General features: G+C 49.4%; 1 protein-coding gene across 5 annotated transcripts in view; it reads left to right on the forward strand.

Annotated features, from left to right (window-relative positions):
* PI4KB (phosphatidylinositol 4-kinase beta) overlaps nt 1-25,061 on the forward strand; it is a 28,659-nt gene that overhangs the window by 1,846 nt on the left and 1,752 nt on the right. For 2 of the 5 annotated variants that reach the window (XM_070367106.1, XM_070367107.1), the window contains 10 exons: nt 6,460-7,396; nt 11,994-12,038; nt 14,466-14,693; nt 15,561-15,788; nt 18,670-18,779; nt 19,374-19,478; nt 19,975-20,098; nt 20,820-21,085; nt 24,360-24,492; nt 24,720-24,840. In XM_070367106.1, coding sequence (XP_070223207.1) covers nt 6,460-7,396; nt 11,994-12,038; nt 14,466-14,693; nt 15,561-15,788; nt 18,670-18,779; nt 19,374-19,478; nt 19,975-20,098; nt 20,820-21,085; nt 24,360-24,492; nt 24,720-24,840 — 2,297 coding nt within the window. Of the gene's footprint in view, nt 1-2,303; nt 2,355-6,459; nt 7,397-11,993; nt 12,039-14,465; nt 14,694-15,560; nt 15,789-18,669; nt 18,780-19,373; nt 19,479-19,974; nt 20,099-20,819; nt 21,086-24,359; nt 24,493-24,719; nt 24,841-25,061 lie in introns of all 5 variants that reach the window. The other 3 variants (XM_070367108.1, XM_070367109.1, XM_005894949.3) reach the window with 3 other exon arrangements.

The following is a 25,061-nucleotide window of genomic DNA, read 5'->3' on the forward strand; positions in this document are numbered from 1 at the left end:
TTAGTAGTGATTCAGTTCTGAGAATTTTCCTTCATTCTGGTCTCTCTGTTCAACCTTTCTAGTCTCCAACCATGGGAGTAAATCAGTTTGAAAGGCAAGCTCCAGGCCTGACTCTTTCATCTGCCTTGATTTGTTTCCCCACTGCTTCAAGTTGCTGACCAGCTTTGCTCTTGCTCTTGTTCTTGAGCCATAACTCCAGATTCTGTAGGCGTACAGTACGTTTGTGGGAAAATCCTTTGAGGAAACTGGCTGGAAAAGAACACTTGGATTGAGTTGGGACTTAGGAAGCTAGTTGCTCACCTGTATACCATGTCTCTCTCTTGGCCTCCAGTAGTGAAAAGGACACGTGAAGTTCCCTACATCTTCCTACTCTAAGCCTGTTTGAAAGTAATCATGCTACCTTGTCCCACTTCCCCCTTTTTCTGCCTCCTCGTTAGCCAGCCAGTGTCCGAGTTCATAAGTCCCCTTTTTAGGAGCAGCTTTGCTCCTTGGGAGCACCCCTAAAGATAAGTCATATTCCTCCTAGTTGCTCTGCTTCCTTCTCAGAGCTGGGTCCACACTGTGTGAGGACACATTTGCTGAACACTATCCAAAGCAGCAAATTGAGATTGTCTAATTTGGGGAAGAAGCTTGAGAGGGACCTTTCAGTAAGTCGCATGAGACCGGAGAGAGCCTAGTTCAAGTGCATTTGGAGCTTGTGGTGGGGAGGAACAGTTCAGAGAGAGGTGAGTGTACAGGTTGCTTTCTTTGCCATCTGTCAGTTACACCAGGGGCTCCCAGAGCTGGCTTGGGCTGTCTGGCTTGTATCTACTTATACCAGCTCTAGAGCCCTGAACAGATTTCTCCGCTTCATTCAATATTGACTTAACTTCCCTGAGACCACTGTTCTCCCTACCCTATCCCCTAATGCCACTCTGCCTTGGGACCTTGGGTCAGCATTTACCTGGTTCCTGGTAGGGCTCGAGCCTGTTTGATGGCTTGGTTCTGTGTTTCTACAAGGGAAGGGTTGTACTCAAACTCCATTTTTACCATTGAGGTTAAGAGGGAAGGATGAGCTAAGACCTCCTTAAAGAAAGGTTTGAGTTAGACTTTGAGACATGAAGAGGGAGTCCTCAGGAGCAGAACAGGCAGCTTAGGATGATTAGAAGTCCCTTTTGAAGAGCAGCTTCTTTTTTTTTTTTTTTAAATTTTATTTTATTTTTAAACTTTACATAATTGTGTTAGTGCCAAATATCAAAATGAATCCGCCACAGGTATACATGTGTTCCCCATCCTGAACCCTCCTCCCTCCTCCCTCCCCATACCATCCCTCTGGGTCGTCCCAGTGCACTAGCCCCAAGCATCCAGTATCATGCATCGAACCTGGACTGGAAACTCGTTTCATACATGATATTTTACAAGTTTCAATGCCATTCTCCCAAATCTTCCCACCCTCTCCATCTCCCACAGAGTCCATAAGACTGTTCTATACATCAGTGTCTCTTTTGCTGTCTCGTACACAGGGTTATTGTTACCATCTTTCTAAATTCCATATATATGTGTTAGTATACTGTATTGGTGTTTTTCTTTCTGGCTTACTTCACTCTGTATAATAGGCTCCAGTTTCATCCACCTCATTAGAACTGATTCAAATGTATTCTTTTTAATGGCTGAGTAATACTCCATTGTGTATATGTACCACAGTTTTCTTATCCATTCATCTGCTGATGGACATCTAGGTTGCTTCTTTTTAAAAATTATTATTAAAGACATATGTGCATTTGGTAACGAATCCAGTGGTACTTAAAGAATTATGATGAAAATCAATAGTCCCTTTCCCTTTATCCCTACTCCTAAAGATAACCTCTTAGTTATTTTAGTGTTTCTCTCTGACAGTTATTGCCAGAGCTTTAGATAAAATTTTTGTTCTTCTGTTTTTTGGTTTATTAATCATTACAAAAGAAGACTGTGTTTCAGAAGATTCATACTTCTCTTGTTTATATGTTGTTTTTGTTTCTACTGGAAGCCTGAGTACTTTTAAATGACATATTTGAACCTCCTTTCCGTTAACTTTTTAAAAAATTATTTATTTTTAATTAGAGGATAATTGCTTTACAATATTGTGTTGGTTTCTGCCATACATCAGTGTGAATCAGCCATAGGTACACATATGTCCCCTCCCTCCCACCTCCCACCCTATCCATTAACTTTTAATAGCCTCTCTTAACTACCTTGTAGGATGAAGATATTGGCTCCACTACTCTTTTTTCCGGTTCACATGATCCATCTCTCCATCTCAAAGGGATCTTTTTTTTTTTTTCCAGAGGGATCTTTTAAAAGGTGATGGAAAATTGAGCTCACCTTTCTGTTTGGAGGTAAAGCAATAAATAAGATGATCTCTTAAGGGTCATTCTATGAAAATACAGGAACATATTAAAAACATGAGGACCGATCTGAAGCAGTCATGTTTATCTAATTCATGGAAAAAGATTTCAAGAAGGGGATGGTGATTAACTGTGTGAGGAAATTGATTTGGGGCTCTTTACATCTTGTCCTAGCAGAGACCAATCCACCAAGTTGTTTCATGGAGGCCAGTGGAGGGTTGTTTGTCTAGAATCTTTTGAGGTGATGAGAAGCAAGAAGCCAAGTTAAGTGATAGCGTTCCCTACCCCCAGAATCTTCTGCAGACTTGGATGCTCAGTCACAGAAGACATACACGTGTGCCTCTCCGTCCTCCTTCCCTGCTGTTCTCTGCTTGGCCCTGAGCAAGCCCTCTGATGCTCACCTGAGGATTCCCTTCTTTGCCCAGATATCAGGTGTGGAGCCAGTTGGTTGTCAACATTCCCGTCCCCCTCCCACACACACCCCTTTCCGAGAAGCTAGCTGCTAGTCTGGGCCATGGTACACCTCTTCAGTTCCCTTCTAGCCTCACCGGAAGGCCACTTTAGGCTCCCAGTGTGAAGTGTGGAGCCTCAGTTGTCTGTGTCCTTGAGAGCCATAGGAGTCTTTTGATATTAAAGGTTTGGATTTTCTTCTCTGGGGTTTTTCTAGTTCTCTGACTTAAAAGGGGAAAGGTGGTGAATACAGAAACCGTTTCTTCCTTTTTTGCTTTCTAGTCCTTTCACTCTCTTTAGAGCAGTTACTCATCAAAGCTATATTTTCTTTGCATTTCAGAATGAATTAACTGATGTTAAAGACCATATCTGAATTTAGGTTTTGAAAAATCCATTTCTTATTTCTTATTGCCTAAATTACCAAAACAACCATTTCCTTCAGCTCCTCCTTCTCCCCATGAGTTGCTTCAGAGGCAGGCAGTTCCTGAGACTCAGGAAGGCCAGGAGGGAAGCCAAACTCCTGTTTGGTGGTTTCTAGTGGCAGAGCTGCCCTTTACAGGAGAGGAGTTTGCTTTTCCTCCTCCTCTTGACATTATCTGTTCCCTGGGGAGTAAAGGTTGTCAAATGGGGGACCTGTTCTGTTCAGTGGGCAAGTCCCCTAAATACTGTAATATGGGATTTCTAGCTCAACCCTGGGATAAAAGAAATGATGGCCTCCTCGCCTTCCTTCCTGGTGCCAGTAGTAATCCCAGTTGTGACCATTTCCAGATCGTCTGTATTTCCTAGTGAAATCTGAAATGCTGTATGTGGGAGGATGTCTGAACTTCTTTTCCCTTGGAAGTTTTAATAAGTGGTCTTTTAGGAGCTTTTGGTGTCTTGAAAATCTCTGGAGTAGAGGAAAAGAGAATCATGTGCCAAGCATAGAGAGATTGAAAAAAAAAGAGTTGGTTATATAAAGTGATCTGAGTCTGTTTTGTGAGTGTCTAAGCAGACCTAAAGGGTAGTAGTGGCCCCAGATGAATTTGAGGAATCTGAGAACCCTTGGTGCAGGGCGCTACAGAGTTGCAGCAGGTACTGATGAACACTTCCCTCTTATTATTCCTGTGCGACCCACAGCTGCGAGTAGAGACAGATCCACATGGGCAGAGGCGGCCATGCCGGTTCTGCTGCTCAGAGGTCACTGCCTCATTTGGGAAAGAGCACAATGAAAGAGTCGCCACCTTCTTGCTGATTCCAGTCTCAGACTGCATCAGAGAAATTTAATTGGGGGATGAACTTCTTGCTTGACAGAGTTAGGCGAAAAATAAACTGAATTAGCCTTTTTTTTTTTAAATACTCCTTGAGAACTTAAGAGTTCTCCATCCATCTTCCTGCACAACGTTAGTGGTTGACTGCTGGGCGAGAGCAAGCTGGACTATGTATGTTGGGCAGATGAAGGTAACCTTGAGTCTTAACATTTCAGAGGTTCAAGAAGAGGCACTGAAAGAGTAGCAGTGGAAACTCGGGCTTTGCAGAGTGACTAGAGAGTCTGTATCTTGAGCCTCCTTCCACTTACTTGGGTTCACTAGGGTCAATCCCCACTTATCAGGTTCGTTGATGTCACTATCAGTTGGAAATTACCTGCCTTCCAGCTCCACAACTGCTTCTGCCTTCCTCCTGCTCATGCTCTTGAGTGTGACGTAGCCGCACGCTATATGTATTTGTGATGAGGCCTCTTGAGTCCTTTGCTACCTACAGCCAGACTCTGGAGCTGCGTCAATCTGACATTAATATAGTGTACCTCTCCCAGTCCTTGCTTTGAGATTTCCTCCTGTTCTGCACTGATTCTCCTGATCTGGATTTAGTGAGTCTCTGAAGAATCATTCTAGGCAGGCAGTGGCGTTTATCAGGTGTCCTCTCACTGACTTTCCTTCTGATTCCTCCAGAGAGGAATTGTTGGTTGTATGTTTTCTTCTCCTTTGGAGATTCTGGACACATGGCTTCCAGCCTATCTTTTTGTCTTCTCACAGCCCCTCCAGTTCTTGGAGTGTGTGTATGAGGATGGGGGAAAGTGGGGTTGGGATAGGAGAGGGCTCACAGAAAACTAAGTCACTCTCCTTATAAACAACATAGGCATGTGCACGTGCATAGTTTATTAACCTTTTAGGTGATTAGGATTTAACTAGCATTTGTAGCAGAGAGGGCGATGGCACCCCACTCCAGTACTCTTGCCTGGAAAATCCCATGGGCGGAGGAGCCTGATGGGCTGCAGTCCATGGGGTCGCTAAGAGTCGGACACGACTGAGCGACTTCACTTTCACTTTTCACTTTCCTGCATTGGAGAAGGCAATGGCAACCCACTCCAGTGTTCTTGCCTGGAGAATCTCAGGGACAGGGGAGCCTGGTGGGCTGCCGTCTATGGGGTCGCACAGAGTCGGACACGACTGAATCGACTTAGCAGCATTTGTAGAGTACTACTGTGTGCCTGTACTAGACTTCCTTGTAGTTCAAACAGTAAAGAATCTGCCTGCGAGGCAGGAGACCAGGGTTCGATCTGGGTTGGGAAGTTCCTCTGAAGAAGAGAATGGCAGTCCACTCCACTTTTCTTGCCTGGAGAATTCCATGGACAGAGAAGCCTGGTGGGCTATAGTCCATAGGGTCGCAAAGAGTTGGACACAACAGTGACTCACACACACACACACACACTGTGGGCCAGGGACAGACATGTTAGTTCTTTCGCACACATAAAGTTACTCACTTTGTTAATACACAGTGACATTAAGAAATAGACATGTTTCTTCCCATTTTACAGTTGAGGAAACAAACTCGGAAGATAGGTGGTTTGCCTAAGTTTACACACATACTGGCAGAGCCTAGATTTTGAATCTCAGCCTGTTTGAGTCCCAGTTCAGGAGTTTTCCCACCATCCTTCAGCTGCCACAGCACTGGAGGAAGGGAGCATGATGTCATGTCCTCAGACGAGCAGAGAAATGGCACACCTCAGCAGGGCTGACGATGGATGTTTCTGAGCTATTTTCTTCTCGGTAAAGCCTGGTATGGTGGTTGCTGGCCATTATTTTTTGGGTGCGTTGAGTCTAAAAAGGAAGGTAAGAAAAGTATCTATAACTGGAAAAACACATCAAGATTTTAGCACTAAATAAAGGTGAGATGTTCAGGACCTGTGTATGGAGTGTTACATGAGGAACAAAATACAGTTTAAAGAGGAAAACATAAAGGTTACTGGCGAGGCATTTGAGGGAGATATCGGAAGAGCATGGAGGGAGAAAAAAGCATTTGAAGAGTGGGGACAAGAGAATTAAGACCAGAATTGCTTCCCAGTCTATCTGAAGAATTTGTAAACCTATATAAACATAACAAACATAAAGCAACATTTAACAAATACAAGTTAAGAACAGAGGCTAAATTGAGTAACCAAGCACAGAAGGAGTGAAGAGTAATGTAGCGGTCGGAGGTGGAAGGAGGGAGTCAGGGTAAGCTTCCTGGGAGGGGATGACTTTTCATCTGAGTTTGAATGAGTCCCGGAAGACATAAAGAGAGGGGATGCCTGGGAAGGTGTCCTGGTGAGGGCCAGACCTGAGGTTGGCACCACTAATGGTGTGTGTGTGTGTCTCCCTTTCTCTTCCTTTCTCCCTCCTTCCTTCTCTAGCTTGGAAGCTCAAAGTCTGGCTGTGGCCATGGGAGACACGATAGTGGAGCCTGCCCCCCTGAAGCCAACTTCTGAGCCCGCTCCTGGCCCACCAGGGAATAATGGGGGCTCCTTGCTAAGTGTCATCACGGAGGGGGTCGGGGAGCTCTCGGTGATTGACCCTGAGGTGGCCCAGAAGGCCTGCCAGGAGGTGCTGGAGAAAGTCAAGCTCTTGCATGGAGGCGTGGCCATCTCTAGCAGAGGCACCCCCCTGGAGCTGGTCAATGGGGATGGTGTGGACAGCGAGATCCGTTGCCTGGACGACCCACCCGCCCAGATAAGGGAGGAGGAAGATGAGATGGGGGCCACGGTGGCCTCAGGCACAGCCAAGGGAGCAAGAAGGCGGCGGCAGAACAACTCGGCCAAACAGTCTTGGCTGCTGAGGCTGTTTGAGTCGAAACTGTTTGACATCTCCATGGCCATTTCATACCTGTATAACTCCAAGGAGCCTGGAGTGCAGGCCTACATTGGCAACCGGCTCTTCTGCTTTCGTAATGAGGATGTGGACTTCTATCTGCCCCAGTTGCTTAACATGTACATCCACATGGACGAGGACGTGGGTGATGCCATCAAGCCCTACATAGTCCACCGCTGCCGCCAGAGCATTAACTTTTCCCTCCAGTGTGCTCTGTTGCTGGGGGCCTACTCTTCAGACATGCACATTTCCACTCAGCGACACTCCCGTGGGACCAAGCTACGGAAGCTGATCCTCTCAGATGAGCTGAAGCCCGCTCACCGAAAGAGGGAGCTGCCCTCCTTGAGCCCAGCCCCCGACACAGGGCTGTCTCCCTCTAAAAGGACCCACCAGCGCTCTAAGTCAGATGCCACCGCCAGCATAAGTCTCAGCAGCAACTTGAAACGAACAGCCAGCAACCCTAAAGTGGAGAATGAGGACGAGGTAAAATTCCCGGGCGGGACGGAGGGGCAAGCCAGGTGGCATGGAGACAGGATGTCTGGTTCAGGGTTACTCTGTCCGTTTCACTCCTTCCCTCTGTTTCATTTCACCAATTAAAGATGGAATGTTAGAATGGAAAAAGACCTTAGGATTCATGTATTCCAGCTGCCTCGTCTTACAAAGGAAGAACTCAGAGACCCAGGGAGATAAAGTGACTTGCCTCAGGTCGTATAGCTTAGTAGCAAGGCTGATACTCCTGACTGTCCAGTGGGTTTTTACTAAATTGCACTACCATCCTTTTACTTCCTGAGAACTGTGGCAGAGAGCCTCCCCAGCCTGACTTGAACCCTGGGATATCTACCAGGTCCTCTCAAAGCAGCAACCATGGCGGGGAGGAAAAGGGGTTCTGTGTGTGAATTCTGTGCGTGCTGGGGGAGGGGAGATGATAAGTAGACCCTCAGCTTCATTCCGCTGGCCACTGCTCTTCATAATCCCTCTCCCTCACTCCCTGGAGATCCTGCTCCTTGTTGACATAAGGGTAAGGTTCATTCCCTGTCACTGAGGCATCTGCAGAATGCCTTCCCGCCTGCCTTTCCTTGGGGGAAGGGCTGTCTTGCTTGTCTCTTTCCCATATCATTTGGGAGAAGCACAGAAGGAAGAGGGAAGCAGTCCTGATACAGAGTAAATCTTGGGCACACCCAGTGTCGAGTCAAGGACCTGAACCCAAGAAGAGAAAGCAGCAGTCGGGGTGTCCCATTTAGGATACAGAGTGGGGTGAGATAAGCCACCAGCTGGTCATATTGTTCAGTCTCTAAGTCGTGTCCAACTCTTGGCGATCCCGTGGATGCAGTACGCCGGGCTTCATACACACCATTTATTCCACATCTGGACAGAGAGCAGGGAAACTTGCCCCATGAACAACCAAGTGTTAGTGACCTACCTAATGTCCCAGCCAGAAAATGGTCCCCCAGTCCCCACCCCACCCGACTCCCCACCAGCCAGGCTCCCATCTGGCTGCCAGCCTAGCCTTAGGGCAGAAGGGAGAAAAGACTGAGGCATTTGCACTTGCTGGAGAATGCGTGTAGCCATGGTGCTGGCATCTGCCTCTCTGGGGCCCACAACCCACCCACATTTTTGATACAATGGGACTTCTTTCAAGTAAAGAGGTCAGAGTGACTAGGGCAGGGAAAGGCAGGAGGGAAAGAGAATACAGAGCCTGGTCTGTCTGGAAATTTGGTGTTGTGATACATTTACTGAGCACTTAGTACGTGCCAAGCGTCATGTCAGATATTTTACATTTAATCCTCACAACAACGTTAAGAGACAGGTATTGTTTTACCACTGAGGAAACAGAGGGGTTAGATGATTTGCCTCAAGTTTCTCAACCAGTGTCTGTCACACCCAGCCTCAGCTGTCAGAGCCCACACGGGAAAGAACAGCCTAGGCCTTGGCCATGAAGGCTTCCACGCCCATGGACAGGCAGGGCCCAGCTGTTCTCAGAACCAGAATGGACCATTTTCATTTCCAGTTGAGCTTGGCAGGAAGCCCAGGGTCATGAAAGGAGGCTGTTGGAGAGCAAGAAGAATCATCCAGAGCTGGTGGGACTGAGGTCATGCAGGGTTTGGGAGCTCCTCTTGGGGTCAAGCCTGTAGTGGTATGAGTGTGAGCAGCTGTAAGTGAATCCCTTGGTGCCTCGTGTCAGGCGCCTCTTGGCTTTTCTCTGTGGGCATTTTGTAGTACTCATCTTAGGGCCAGGAAAACTGAGGCCTTGGGCTTTCTGTCCTCTGTGTTGATCCTTAGTCCCTCTTGCAGCCCACTACTGCCTAGGATGGGATTTGGGGTGATGCTGAGACACAGGTATTCTGTGAATGCTAAAATCCTCTAGATTGGCTTCTCCAGCTGCCATTCTTCCCAACCTGGCTCCTTTTTCCTGGGTCAGTAGATCCAGGGACGAAAGGAGACACCACTCCCAGGTTATATGATGCTAGCAGAAAGAGACACCAGAATCCACTGTGGCTCCCCAGGAAATGTGAGAGTGAGAGTCACCAGGAGTCTAAGCGTTGGAGTCTTCAGCCCAGAGGTCTCTCCAAACCCCTTTGACTTTTTGAAGATACATCTTTCAAGGCCTTTGTCTTCCAAGTATTGGTTTTCTTTCTTCTAATTGTCCACCTCCCCTGTCATGCAACATTCATTCACTCAGCCTGTAGTTCTCAAGCTTGTCCACGCAGAGCCTGTGCTGGAAGCAGCAGGGATGTAGGATAAAATGCTGTCCTTTCCTCCAGGAACTTACAAAGTAATAGGGAGATCCCATTATCTAGGAAGTTGTTTGGTTTGTGACTCTTCAGTTTTGTATCCTGAAACTTTACTGAATTTCTTAGTTCTAGCGATTTTCTGGTGACTCTCTTGAAATGTTGATTCCTGTACGTGAGAAGGAAGTATACAGCTCACTAAAACAAAACGCAGGATTATCTAAGGTCTGAACAGAGACTCTCAAAGGAGAGACACCCTGTTCGCCCTCTCTGGCTTTCCCCGTGGGCTCTGAGTTTAATACTGTGCTCCCACCACCAGCAGAGACCCTCTGGAGGGTGAAGCGAGGACTCCAAGAAGAATCCCAGGTGCTCGTGCAGTCTCTTCCTGCCTAGGGTCTCCCAGCAGAGTTCTTCTCTCCCCACATTTCACAGAGGGTTCTGTTTTTTAATGAGGAATCCTTTACACTCTTCCCTACAAGTAAAGGGCTCCAGCACTGATTTCTCCCATCTCCTCCCGCTCCTGCTCCCACCCGCCGCCCAGCCCAGCCCTTCAGAGCAGTTTTTCTCAACCTCGTCAGGGAGCTCTTAAGTGGGGCAAGTAGTTTTCCTTTCCAGTTGTAACCACTTGGTGGATATTTTGGCCTAGGGTGGGGGCTCAGGGAACGGAGTGATTTAGATCCTACCCCCACCCAACACGTTCCCCCTGTAATGTAAATCAGCCTTGTCTTCTCAGGGCTATAACCTTTGTACAGAGAAATCTGTATATCACACTGGAAGCCCAAGAGGCCTTCCAGCCCGATAGAGTGTGATGTCAGCTTCTTGGCCTCAAGCTTCTCTCCTTAGAGCTGACTCAGTTTGAGTGACTCAAGTCTCCAGAGGAGGAGAGAGGAGCAGTTCATGGTATATCTCCCTGCCCCCAAGGCTGTTAATGAGTCAGACAGGACCATCCTGTCTGTAGAAGCAGCTGGCACGGGGCTTGTGGAACCCAAATCCTGCCTACTGTTCCTTCCCCACCCAACTCCGGGGTAGAGATTGAGCCAGCAAGTCATCATCAGCCTGCGCATCCTGGCTGCCTTGGTGCTCCCTCCCACCACCACTCCCCTCCAAGCAGAAGAGCTGTGGCCTTGGGAGAGTGTACAGCTTGACTTCTTCAAAGTGCCACTCTCTCCAGATTCTTTAAAGAAAGACCCAACAAGAGGGCCTCCAGCTGGAATAGAATGTAAACCGTGGAATCGAATTAAGTAGATGCTTGAAATTCTGATTGCAGAGTAGCTCAGTGACCACTGCCCTCCTGCCCTGAGAGCGGCTTTGACTTTGTCTCTCGAGTCCAGGACCCTCCCTTCCTGTGCACCGTGTACCCATATTGCCCCTCTCCCTGTCCTGGGAGACCTTGGTGGATAGAACCCAGGGTGGGCCTGTGCACGAGCGCAGCAGAGCCGCTCAGTGACTTGCAGCACCAGTCCTGTCCCTGTTTTGCTCGCAGACACTAGTAAGACAGGAATGGGGTGAGTTTTAGCTAACTCCCCCGAACTGGGACTAGGACAGCTGCTGTGGAGCAGCCAGCCACTCAGCTTTCTCAGACGGATTCAGTTGGGACCTGGCTTCTCAGCTTACATCCAAAAATTGTAGTTTATTGAGTGTCACATGAAACGGCCTGATCGGAAGCCCACAGAAGTTTGGTAGGGAAGAGAGTTACTTGTCCTTAACTCCCAGCAGCACCTAGCACAGACGTTTCATGCTCCTGGGTCCCTGCTAGCCCTCATCACATGATTCAGGGGTGGGATTGGGTTTCCCAGGGTGATAATGAGGCTGATTAGAGAGGAGATGTACCTGGCACTGAAAGGTTAGCTCTGCTTTCTCCTTGACATCTCCAAGAAGCTTGAGGAACATGGGATTTCTGGTATGGGGGCCATGCAGCTTGTTAAATTCAGTCTCAATGGTGGTCTCCATGGAGAAGGGGTTGGTTGAGCATGTGAGTGAATAAAGAGGAAGCAGGAAAGCTTTGCAGCATCAAGGTACCTGCCTCCCTGACGGACCCAGCTGTAGGATTTTTTCCTAGAAGGAAGGCTTGTGCAGGCAAGAACAGAAGGGCAGGAAATGAAAAGCAGAGGCCACTACCTCTTCAACCCTTCTGACCTCAAGGTCTACGCTAGCTTTCTAGCATCTTCCACAATGTCAAGAATCTAGGCAAGTGGCATTTGTGGGCTGACTTTCTTTCATTAAAGCAGAAGGGTAGAGCTGCATAAGAGAAACAGTTATGATCCAGGTTGGAGCTAAATTCTATGCCTTTGTCTCTCTCCCTTCCCTCCCTGCCCCTTTCTTCTCCCCCTTGCCCTCCGGCCCTTTCCCAGGAGCTCTCCTCCAGCACCGAGAGTATTGATAATTCATTCAGTTCCGTAAGTCGGGCCAGGCTGGGACTGGGTGGCAGGCTCCCCCCATGGCCGCATTTCCTCTCCGTCCCCAGGTCTTCTGAGTCCCCAGGTCAAGGCTGGAGTTAAAAGTTGCCTTTTCTTCCTGGGACTTCAGCCCCTAACTCCCAGGCCTCCGAGACCTGGAGGAGCCCCTGCTCTTCGTTGCCAGTGCTGAGGGGGCTCAGTTGATCCTTCTCCCAGGACAGCTGGGTTGTAGTGCAACGCAGCCCCCAGCTCTTGGTTCTCTAGAGCAAACAGCTGGGAGAGAGGTAGAATTTACTCCTGGATTGAAGCCAAGAGCTGCTTGGCAGAAACCCCCAGGATCCTGTTTCTCCCACCCAGCACCCTTTCCCTGTGGCTTCTGCCGTCAGACCATCAAATACTTATTCAGTGTCTTCCAAATGCCAGGCCCCATGCTGGGTGAGCTGACTGGAGAAGCAAATAGGATTTGGCCTGAAGGAACGTTGCGCCTCCCCACACCAGTTTCCTTTTTAACTTCACATTTCTTTCAGGTCTGAGTTCTTCCCTTTCCCAGCCCCCTGCCCAGGATGTTTCGTAACCCTCATTCTCCTTTCTTGTTCCCTCTGGACTAACCCCTGACCCTCCGGTCCCACAGGGTCTCGGACCTTGTTGCTGGGCAGAGACGTGAGAGGAAATGCTGGACCCTCTGGGAGTTTGGATGATTCTTTTACGTTTTACTTTTGATTTGTCTTCCCAATCAGTTTTCTCTGTTCTTTGCTGATCCCCTTTCAGTCATGACTCCTATCTCCTCCCATGTGGCAGTGCCTCTCTCTCGAGGCCGGGGGTCATATTTCCAACATGCTGACGTAACTTAGGGGCTCCCAGCCCAAAGGCTGAATTGAGGATGGGAAGGAATTCTGTTGTTTCTAATCTGAAATAACTATGAATTGGTTGGGGTGGAGGGTCTTTGGGACCATGACCATTTGCCACCTGAGTGGATGGATTAGGGGATCAGGATGAATGAAGGAGTGAGTCTCCAGATTTCCTCTTCCTTTCTTTCTCTCTCTCTGAAGCCCCTAGGATATTTCCAGGGACCAGAGGTCTAGTTCTGTTGTCTTCCTGTCTTTATCTCTTTTTCAACCCTGCCTCCCGAAGCATTCCTGACTGATTCAGACACCTGGGTCTTCATTACTGTGTGGGGCCCTGGGCCAGTCCCCTGTGGGTAGAGCCTGAGAGCTGAGCTGTCCCTTTGAACCCTGGCTCTGAGCACATGCAGAGCTGGGCCTGGTACTGCTCAGCTTTGCAAAGAAGCTCTTTATGGCAATGTGAGGGGGTGAGGGTAGAAATTCTCACTCGGGAAACTGAGCTTGACACACAAAGAGGGAGAGAAGCCTGGTGAGTGAGATACTACTGTTTCTATTTGAGGAAGAGAGATTGTCCTTGCCTAGCTGAGGAGAGATGGGCCAGGGAGCTGGGTGGCCATCTTGATAAAATGCCCCTTAAGGTGGAAGGACTTAGGCTGAGAAAGGAGCCCTTTTCCATGTCTAGCTGAGCCCATCTCTTTCCCCATCCCCGCCTGACTCCCAACACTGACTTTGCCCTTTCTAAGAATGAAGTGCCCAGCGTGAGCAGCCAAGCCCACAGGAGGGAGCGAATGTGGGTAGCCTAGTCCCTGAGAGGTAGGGGAAGAGGATCCAAGGAGGAATCACTGAGACAGGCCTTCAGGGCCGGCACCAGGGCCTGAAAGGAGCTGTCTTCTCCACCCACCTGTGCACACCTCCCAGCCTCCATCTGCTTTTTCTTTCCCCGTTGATTGTTCCCTCATTAGTGCAAAGTCTGCTCATCCTGCCTCATACCCTGCATGCGCACTGACCCTCGGTGAGAGATTGTGGGGTGGGCAGGGGGGTGCTGTGGAAGCAGCAGCAGTCACTTGAATGGACTGAATCCTCCTTTGAAAGGAGGGGTACTGATTCACAGCTCCCCTCTGGAGCTCTGCGGGCCTGCTGGACACCCAGCCTAGGGATCCTGTGGGGAGAGGGATGGCCTCGTTGTTGAGATGGGTGAAGCACTTCAGGTGTGAGCAGCATTGCTGTCTGGGTCCCTGGCAGACCTCTCTGGATGTCATCCTCCCGTCCGTCTGGGAGCCTTGGGACAGTTCCTCGGGAACTCAAGTCCAAGAGAAGTGGGGTGCATCGAGTGACCTGGAGTCACACACCCCCTTCCCGTCAAGAAACAGCCTGTGAAGGAGGGCAGTGCTGGCTTTTCCGCCTGTTCCCAATTCAGGTTGATGGGCGTGGGTGGGATCTCCTGAGAGGGCCGTCAGGTCTCCCTTCCCTGGAGTACTGGAAACACTGGGACCCCTGGCCTGCGGGGCTAGTTGTGACTGAGTGGGAGGACCACTTTTTTCTATGGTTTCTTCACCATCTTTTACTTCACGCCACCCCCCTGTAGCCCGTCAGACTGGCTCCTGAGCGAGAATTCATCAAGTCCCTGATGGCGATTGGCAAGCGGCTGGCCACACTCCCCACCAAGGAGCAGAAGACACAGCGGCTGATCTCAGAGCTCTCCCTGCTCAACCACAAGCTCCCTGCCCGAGTCTGGCTGCCCACTGCTGGCTTCGACCACCACGTGGTCCGCGTGCCCCACACCCAGGCTGTCGTCCTCAATTCTAAGGACAAGGTAGGTGGGCTCGGGCCTCAACCAGACCCCTCATCTGTCTCTACTCCCGTGGCTGTGTGTACAGGCCCAGGGAAGCCCCCCTGGCATCCTGAACTCCTCCATAGCTCATATGCACCTGTCAGCCTGACTTCACCTCCGCTCTGTTGTGATTCCAAGCGCCCGCCTGTCCCTGTTCTTGGGCTTTGTTTTTCTGGACCAAAGAGGCCTAATGTGTTCAGCTTGCCTCCTGCTCTGTCTCAGAGAAGAGCCACTCTCCTCACCTTCTAGTCCTTCTGGGAGCCCTTCTCCAGCCCTTCCATAACTCTGAGGCTTTCCAGGTACAGCAACAATAAAAGTAGAGAAATGTTTGTTTCTAAGACCTTTTCTGATCACAGTGGGCAGGGAGAAGGAGAGAAAGGTGCCCAGTTCACGTTGGAGAGAATTAGCTAAAGTAGTATGCTGGTTGAAATGAGTACTAATGGTTCAGATGTTTGTTTGTTTTTTCCAGAAGACGTATTGAAGATTAGAATCCTGGGCACAGTGCCCAGCTTTTTCCTAGTCTTTCGGTTTTGAGGACAAGTCCGCAGAGGCATTCAGGCCTCTCTGATGGGTGGTAATTGATAGTTTGGGGTGGTTTTGGTCAGGTGCACCCTCTGTACATTTTGAAGCTCGGCTGAACATTTGCTAGACCTATATACTCTCAGCCAGACTCTTACATATGTATTCACAGGATCAGTTCCTGCCCTAAGTAGGGCATTCCTGGTGTCTGGGGACTGATGGAGGCGCTGGTGCAGGGGTGGGTAGCAGGACAGACTGTGTTACCAAGGTTGAGTTTGAGGAGAGCAGTGGTGGAGGGATATTACAAATACTGTTCTCACTACCCCCCAGGCTCCCTACCTGATCTATGTGGAGGTCCTCGAATGTGAAAACTTCGACACCACTAGTGTCCCCGCCCGAATCCCCGAGAACCGAATTCGGAGCACCCGGTCTGTAGAGAACCTGCCCGAATGCGGCATCACCCACGAGCAGCGGGCAGGCAGCTTCAGCACCGTGCCCAACTATGACAACGATGACGAGGCCTGGTCGGTGGATGACATAGGCGAGCTGCAGGTGGAGGTGAGGGAGCTCCGAGGAAGTAGTACTGGCCATAGGGCCTGTTCCAGGCGCTTTCAATGTATTTGAGACAACACAACACTCCCTGAGGCAGGCTGGAGCAAATGCTCAAATGAGTCGGGTAGTTAGTGACAGGGGTGAGCGGGGAAGCACTGACTAGGTCTAGTCTGGAATAAATTCGAAAGTGAAAGTGGAGAGTGAAAAAGTTGGCTTAAAGCTCAACATTCAGAAAACGAAGATCATGGCATCCGGTCCCATCACTTCATGGGAAATAGATGGGGAAACAGTGGAAACAGTGTCAGACTTTATTTTTCTGGGCTCCAAAATCACTGCAGATGGTGACTGCAGCCACGAAATTAAAAGACGCTTACTCCTTGGAAGGAAAGTTATGACCAACCTAGATAGCATATTCAAAAGCAGAGACATTACTTTGCCAACAAAGGTTCATCTAGTCAAGACTATGGTTTTTCCTGTGGTCATGTATGGATGTGAGAGTTGGACTGTGAAGAAGGCTGAGAGCCGAAGAATTGATGCTTTTGAACTGTGGTGTTGGAGAAGACTCTTGAGAGTCCCTTGGACTGCAAGAAGATCCAACCAGTCCATTCTGAAGGAGATCAGCCCTGAGATTTCTTTGGAGGAAATGGTGCTAAAGCTCAAACTCCAGTACTTTGGCCACCTCATGCGAAGAGTTGACTCATTGGAAAAGACTCTGATGCTTGGAGGGATTGGGGGCAGGAGGAGAAGGGGAGGACAGAGGATGAGATGGCTGGATGACATCACTGACTCGATGGACGTGAGTCTGAGTGAACTCCGGGAGTTGGTGATGGACAGGGAGGCCTGGCGTGCTGCAATTCACGGGGGTCTCGAAGAGTCGGACACGACTGAGCGACTGAACTGAACTGGAATAAATTCAGTTGGAGCTTGTTTTCCAGCAAGAAGAATTTAGGCTTAACGTAAAGAGGAACTTCTAAGCCCAGGGGAGAGTGGAAAATTTAATCAAAATGTATATTGAACACCTGCTATATAAAGCAAAGAAGAATAAGTCATATGTTTGTTCATTCAAGGAATATTTATGGAGGGCCTTCTTTTTGCCCACTCTGAGTGCTGTGTGCTAGTAAACAAGGCTTGGACCCTGCCTGCAAGGAGTTTGTGACCTAATAGGAGAGAGAACAAGCCCAGTTAGCAGGTAGATGTAGTGTGGTGTGATCCAGGTTGTGCTGGACAGAATTCGGTGCCAGGCAAGCATCTGCAGGTGGCTGCTGCTGCTGCTGCTAAGTCGCTTCAGTCGTGTTGGACTCTGTGCGACCCCATAGACGGCAGCCCACCAGGCTCCCCCGTCCCTGAGATTCTCCAGGCAAGAACACTGGAGTGGGTTGCCATTTCCTTCTCCAATGCGTGAAAGTGAAGCTGCTCAGTCGTGTCCGACTCTTAGCGACCCTATGGACTGCAGCCTACCAGGCTCCTCCGATCATGGGATCTTCCAGGCAAGAGTACAGGTGGGGGTGGCGCTTATTCCAGACTTGGGGTTGGACACACCCCAGATGATTTCCTGGAGGAAGTAATATCTCAGCTGAGGCCTGGAGGTAGGTAGGAATTAGCTGGACAGAGTATTCCAGGCAGAGGGGACACCTCGTGCAGAGACCAGAAGACACAAGGGAGCTTGGCCTATTTTAAGAATAGAAAGAAATTTTGTGTGGCTCTGATGTGTGGTCGTGAGATGAAGAGTGGTAAAGAATGAGGCTGGAGAGGCCAAAATGAGCCAGATATAAGAAGGATCCTGTAAGGTGCAGAAAGAAACTGGGATTTTGTTCTGGCGTTATAGGAATCCAGAACAGGATTCTGTTAGAGCTATGACCCAACCAGATTCCACTTTGTGAAAAGTCAGACTCTGTACTTGAGCTGGCAGTCCAACTGGGGAGATCAGATGCAGACATTTAAGAGAACAAAAAATCTATGTATAAGATACACAACAAAGCAGTGTGCAGAAATGGCGGATGGGGTTAGGAGAAACGCACTGGCACAAAGGAAGAAGAAAAGAAGGGGCTTGATACGGGCCTTGGAGGCTGGTAGTTTACAGTTAGAGGTGAGGAGGTAAGATTGAATGGCGCAGGGCTTCCCTGATGGCTCTGTGCTAAAAAAAATCCGCCTGCTAGTGCAGGAGACACAGGTTCAATCCCTGGTCAGGGAGGGTCCCACATGACTCGAAGCAACTAAGCCCGTGTGCCACGGCTGTTGGACCTGCTCTCTAGAGCCCAGGAGCCACATCCAGAGAAGCTACCGCATTAAGAAGCCCGAGCACCACGACTAGAGAGTAGCCCCTACTCAGCAACAGAGACCCAGCACAGCCAAAGTAAATCAAAGATTAGATGGCTTCGTTTAAAGAAATGCTCAGAGGAACCTAGCTTGGAGAGGGTCTGTTCTGGACCCTAAGGAAGACTGCATTCCTGGCCTTGGGGAGCTCTCAGTATAAAGCTGAAAGTTCGGCTTTCTGTGATGGTCCTGGCAGTGGTTTGCAAACTGGAATGCATTGGAAGTCTTCTGGAGGTTTCGTTAGGAATTCATACTTCCGGATCCTATTCCCAGTCATTTAAATTCAGATCGATGGTGGCTTGGGATCTGTGGTTTAGCAGCATTCCAGGTCATTCTGATGCAGCTATAGTTGACACACTGAGAAACACTGCTAGAGGGTCTGGGGGCGGAGTGGGGAACCTAGATAGTGTAGGGTCCAGGAGATGCATGACCTGGGAGGCTTCTTGGAGCAGAGTTTGAAAAGGAGGACTGGTCATGCTGTGGAGAGGGCAGCATGAAGGGTGCTCTGTAGAGGAGGTGGAAGAGGCGCCCCTGTGCTCAGCGCTTCTGACCTGCAGTGCCCTGCTCTCCCCAGCTCCCTGAAGTGCACACCAACAGCTGTGACAACATCTCCCAGTTCTCCGTGGACAGCATCACCAGCCAGGAAAGCAAGGAGCCTGTGTTCATCGCAGCAGGTGACATCCGGTATGGGCAGACCGTGCGGCCCCTCCTTTTTCATCCCTCTCTTAGGCACCACCTGTCTCTTTGTTCCTTTCCTTTCTGTCAGCCTATAGCTTCCCGCTTCTCTCTCCTTACTCTGTCCTTGTCCTGAGGCCACCAAACTAGAGGGAGTGAAGGTGTGGGTTGGGAAGTTACTGGGCTACTACAGAAAGAAAGTAAATTTTAAAAGGACTCCAAAGGAATGAAAGCACCAGAGGAAGGTCTGAGCATTTCCCAGAGTGTGTCTCGGAAGACAGAGGACACACGTGTCAGACGCATTGCTCAGAGGAGGAGGAGATGGTGTGGGAAATGCAGATGCTGGAGCTGTATCTGTCCTGATGCAGAATCTTGGTAGGAAAATGGGGAGGGGCTGCTAATCTGCATTTAACATGATTACAAACCACCAGGTGAGCAGAAGGGTATCAGTGGTGTGTTTCCTTCCATGAGTCTGTCTCAGCACAGGTTTCTATCTCTGTGTGCCCAGAGTCAAGGAGACAGTGCAGGAAATGCCGGCATAGACAGGGACAGGAGGCTCTGGGGTTGCTCCTCCAAGCAAATGATACAGTTTCTTCCTGCTAGACGGCGCCTTTCAGAGCAGCTGGCTCACACCCCCACAGCCTTCAAACGAGACCCGGAAGACCCTTCTGCAGTTGCTCTCAAAGAGCCCTGGCAGGAGAAAGTACGGTGAGTTGGGTAGAGATCCACCCTCCATGTTCTGTCAGTCTCCTCTGAAAAATCCGTCAGGCCTCAGGCAATCTGAGTCCTTACCTTGAGGGGGGTTTGATTTGAGTTTTTTGTAGAAGTTGTGTCTCTGTCCTCCACCTGGCATCACCCCCTGTTCTTTTTTTTTTTTTTCTAATATTTTTTATTTTATTTTTGGCTGTGCTGGGTATTCATTGCTGCACGTGGGCGCTTTCTCTAGCTGCAGAGAGCAGGGGCCACTCTCTAGTTGCGGTGCGCGGGCTTCTCACTGCAGTGCCTTCTCGTGCTGTGGAATACAGGCTTTAGGGTGTGTGGGCTCAGCAGTTGTGGCATAGGGCTTAGTTGCAAGATTTCACATGGGATCTTCCTGGACCAGGGACCAAACTGATGTCCCCTGCGTTGCAAGGCAGATTCTTAACCACTGGACCACCAGGGCAGCCTGGAATCACCCTTGACAGTTTTTTGCTTCTCTTCACAGGCGCATTAGAGAGGGTTCCCCCTATGGCCATCTCCCCAATTGGCGGCTCCTGTCAGTCATCGTCAAGTGTGGGGATGACCTTCGGCAGGAGCTGTTGGCCTTTCAGGTGTTAAAGCAACTGCAGGTAAGAGAAGTGGGGGAGAAAGAAGGGAAACCCAGCCCATCTGTAGCCCACCTGAGGTGATCACACAGGTCCTTCTGCCAGAAACTCTGCTGGGGACCAACTTCCTGCCTAGGCCGAAGTTGGATTTCCATTAAACTAAGCTGGTGCTTCTCCCCAGAAGTAAAGCCCCAGGAGCAGCTCCACAGCGCTCTCTTGTGGCCCTTTTGTGACTGGCACCTGTTCTGATCACAGATCAAAAAACTCCCAACTGATTTGCAGCAAGTGGTTTGCGGTGGGCTAAGATGTCAATCCCTGACCCCCCAGGGTGGATGCCTACAAGCAAATTCACCTGTTTAATCAGTTCTTGATATAAATATTTTCATTTTCTGGAGAAGGTTCCTCTGAACCTAAATCTCTTGGTGTCTTTCCCAGTTGTTTGAACTTGGATTAACAGCTCCCACTTGCCCTGCCTGGGATGTGACAGTGAGGTCTCCTCTCCTCTCTCCCTCTTTTGAACGTCTCTCTATAAGATGCCTTTTCCTGCATGCCACCCTGTGTGTTAGACCCTGGATTTCCTTTCAGAACTTCCTGGCCCTCAGTGGGATAACAGGGTTTTTACTTACTCAATGGCCTAGAATCCAAGGCCACCAAGGATGGGAACTGTCTGAGGCTGGGAACAGAAGGGATGTTAGCCCCCCCTCTCATTTAGAGAGTCTGAATGCCACTGTGTGTCTCCTCACAGTCCATTTGGGAACAGGAGCGAGTACCCCTGTGGATCAAGCCATATAAGATTCTTGTGATTTCGGCCGACAGTGGCATGATTGAACCAGTGGTCAACGCTGTATCCATTCACCAGGTGAAGAAGCAGTCACAGCTCTCCCTGCTCGATTACTTCCTACAGGAGCATGGCAGTTATACCACTGAGGCATTCCTCAGCGCCCAGCGCAATTTTGTGCAGAGTTGTGCTGGCTACTGCTTGGTCTGCTACCTGCTGCAGGTCAAGGACAGGTAGGTGAATTCCTGTCCCTTATCCTTAGCTTTTCTCCAGGGTTTCCTCTGTCTCCTCATTTATTCATCACCGCCTTCCACTGCCAAGATGTAAAGATGAAACAAACAACATATTTTAGGCGGAGACAGATGTATTCCTCTTCTATTAAGGTAAGAAGGCAGACTGACAAGTACCAGGGCAAGGGGCAAAGAAGTGAAGCATTTATGGGAGGAGGAAGGGTCTGAGCATGCAGAGTCTTGAAAGACAAAGGAGAATGAGGACAGAGAAAGCTGTGAATGGAAAGGAAGGATGTTCCAGGCAGAGGAAACAACTCAAGGTCATTTAAGCATGAGCTACACTGCATGGCACAGTAGTAGCGGTGATGTCACGTTAAGTTGAGGCTGGATTAGTAGGGCCTTCATCAGGCTCGGGAGGTTTATTCTGCAGGCAGAGGAAATACCGTGAGCCAGTCTGTGTTGAGTGAGTGTGCCCTGTGGCACTGTGGGCAAGAGTGGATCAGTGGACCTTCAGCTGTCAAACAAGAGGTGATGAGGCCTGGCGTGAGGGCAGTGGCAGAGACTGAGAGCAGAAAGGCGCAGATGAATGTGAAAGACAGTGGACACACAGTTGAAACTCCCAGCTCTGCATTCTCCTCTTCCGGCATATGATTTCCGAAACTCAAGTCATCTGTTCTGCCAGAGCTGCCGTTTCTGCCAGTATCGTGTGACGTTCAGGAAGCTCATCTTTGCACACAGGTGAACAACTTACCATACAAAGGTTATTACGCCCTTGAGGCCCTTTTTAAGACTGTCTCCAGACAGTGACTCAGGGTCAGTACTTGGAATGCACCTGTGAGTTGTGCCTCCTAGAGGGCATAGGGCAGCTGTCCTGGGAAAGCACTAGCTCAGTGGCCTGTGCTTCCAGGGTTCCCAGTGGGATGGCAGCACATTAAGGTTAGCCAGCGGAGCCACTTAACAGAAATCTAGCATCTGTTAAGTGCCTGCGATGCCTGACATTTTTTTAAATTGAAGTATAGTTGATTTGCAATATCATGTTAATTTCAAGTATACAGCAGAATGATTCAGTTATGTATCTATATGTATGTGTGAGCGTGTATACACAGGAACTTGGTGGGCTACAGTCCATGGAGTTGCAGAGTCAGACACGACTTGGTGACTAAACAACTCTGTGTGTGTGTTGCTTAGTCGTGTCCAGTTCTTTGCAAGGCTACTAGAGTGGGTCTCCCAGGGGATCTTCCCAACCCAAGGATTGAACCCAGGTCTCCCACACTGCAGGCAGATTCTTTACCATCTGAGTCACAGGGATATATATACACAGACACACATATATATTATCAGATTCTTTTCCATTGTAGGTTAATACAAGATATTGAATATACTTCCCTATGCTATAAAATAAATTCTTGTTTATCTTATATATAGCAGTGTGTATCTGTTAATCCCATACTCCTAATTTACCCTCCCTCTTCCCCTTTGGTAACCATTTATTTTGTGTGTTTGAGTCTGTTCCTGTTTTGTAAATAAGTTCACTTATTACTCCACCATAATATTTATCTTTTTGTCTGACTTATTTCAGTTAGTGTGATGATTTCTAGGTCCATGCATGTTGCTGCTAATGGCATTATTTCATTCCTTTTTTATGGCTGAGTAAAGCTTGGTTGCAAGCTTTAGACTGTCCCTCAGGAGTCAGCATTTGGAACCCAGGGCCCAGAGAGCCTAGAGCCTGAGCCCCTATGTTGAGTAAGTGGGGGCAGGGAAGCAGGTGATACTCAGGCCTCTGGGCTTTTCTTTAGGAAACTAATATATTTAAAAGATGAGAGTCCACCCTTTAAAAGTGGAGGAAGAGACAGGCAGCTGGTAAACCTTTCATAATAACTCAAAAAAGAATAGATGTAGTTAAGTCCTGAATGGACGCATCCACTGGAGAGAAGCGTCGGCAGTGAAGGTCCCCCTAAGTGTTTCAGAATGAGGCCCCTGCAGCAGTGCAGCTGGAGTTCCCTCCAGCGGTTAAGGAGAGAAGAGTAACTGCCCTTCGCTCACTGGCTTGGGACCTTGGACAAGTCAGTCATTTCTTCTCTCAGGGCTTGTCTCCTCACCTGTAAAATGAGAGGCTGGACTAGGACATCTGGGGCTTTCTGGCTCCAAGGTTGAGTGTTGCTAAATTTGTTATGCTTCCCCAGCGGGTAAGGACTCAGGTGGGACTGGGTTCTCCCTGTCCCTCTTCTTTTGGCCAAACCGACCCCAGAGCCTCAGACCGTGAGCTCTTAGCCTAACAAAGCCTCTCTTGACTCTGAGGAGGTCCCTTATGGGCCAGGCCTCACATGCTTAGCATGTTAATTGTTCCCCTCCGACTGGCCATTCATATGGGAATCACAAAGACCTGGGATTTATCTCTCTCTTCTTCATGCTGCTAGCCTGTAGGAATTGCCTCCTGGGAAATTTTTTTTCACATAAGTGGTTTTACCAGACAGTTAAAGCTGACTCTTTGAAGCCCCCACACTATTTAAACTCCACTCAGCCTGGGATTGGAGAAGGCAATGGCACCCCACTTCAGTACTGTTGCCCGGAAAATCCCATGGATGGAGGAGCCTGGTGGGCTGCAGTCTATGGGGTCGCTAAGAGTCAGACACGACTGAGTGACTTCACTTTCACTTTCCACTTTGATGCATTGGAGAAGGAAATGGCAACCCACTCCAGTGTTCTTGCCTGGAGAATCCCATGAACAGAGAAGCCTGGTAGGCTGCAGTCCATGGGGTCGCACAGAGTCGGACACGACTGAAGCGACTTGGCAGCAGCAGCAGCAGCAGCCTGGGATTGCTGTTCCCTTCCAGTGGGGTTTCTGATTTGCAGTGGGCCAACAGGAATTACAAACAAAACACAGGTAATTAGGTTGTAACTGGCCGCCTCCCACTAAGCCAAGTGCTTGGCCTCTAGGACAGCTGGCCAGAGTGCGGAGGCTGTGTTTTCTAGCTTCCCAGTTCTCTGCTAGATTGGGATTGGGTGCTTAGAAGTGCGATTATTGGGAAATGGGGATAATCATAATACTATTTTATGTTTAATGATAGCAAATCAGACCCCATTGCCTTTGTTAGCAGTCTACTTTTCTAACTCTTTCTTCCTCCTGCCAGCTTTGGGTTCTAGGGGTTGGACTGAGTTCTAGGCAGCAGGAAAAGTGGCAGGGCCCTTGCCTGGTGTCATGTGGCCAGTGTGTTGCCGCTTAAGCTCCCACCTCAGTCAGACTTACTACTGTCTCTTCCATCTGCCCCCTCCTCAGACACAATGGGAACATCCTGTTGGACGCAGAAGGCCACATCATCCACATCGACTTTGGCTTCATCCTATCCAGCTCACCCCGAAACCTGGGCTTTGAGACATCAGCCTTCAAACTGACCACAGAGTTTGTGGACGTGAGTCAGGAAGGAGAGGTGCCTCACGGTGGTGTCGTGGGAGGGGGAGCTGGTAGTCTCCCCGCAAGTGGGAACAAACAGATCAGAAGTGGGAGTAAGTCAGGGTGAGGTTGGATGTCCTGGGAGGCTTCCTGCCTGATAAGAGGTGGACAAGTAACAGAGTTCGGCACGTTTACCTAAGGGAGGAAGTTGTGAGCTCCCTTGCGCACACAACTCTCTCCTCGCAGGTGATGGGCGGCCTGGATGGCGACATGTTCAACTATTACAAGATGTTGATGCTGCAGGGGCTGATTGCTGCTCGGAAACACATGGATAAGGTGGTGCAGATCGTAGAGATCATGCAACAAGGTGGGCTGGGGAGAAGCCTATGTTCGGGGACAGGGTGGGACCCATAGTGCCTTGGGATTCCATGTTGGGGCCCTGGGGCATGGAGCCTCCAGAAAGTTGATTCCACCTCAAGACTGGGGGTGGGGATCCCAGCTCTGATCCAGGGCCCTGCTCCTCCTTCCACATATTCCTCTCGATTCCTGACAGCTAGTCCTGGGGGTGGGAGGGCCGAGGCAACAGAA

Source organism: Bos mutus, chromosome 3, assembly GCF_027580195.1.
Source record: "Bos mutus isolate GX-2022 chromosome 3, NWIPB_WYAK_1.1, whole genome shotgun sequence".
In the NCBI taxonomy this organism is placed as follows: domain Eukaryota; kingdom Metazoa; phylum Chordata; class Mammalia; order Artiodactyla; family Bovidae; genus Bos; species Bos mutus.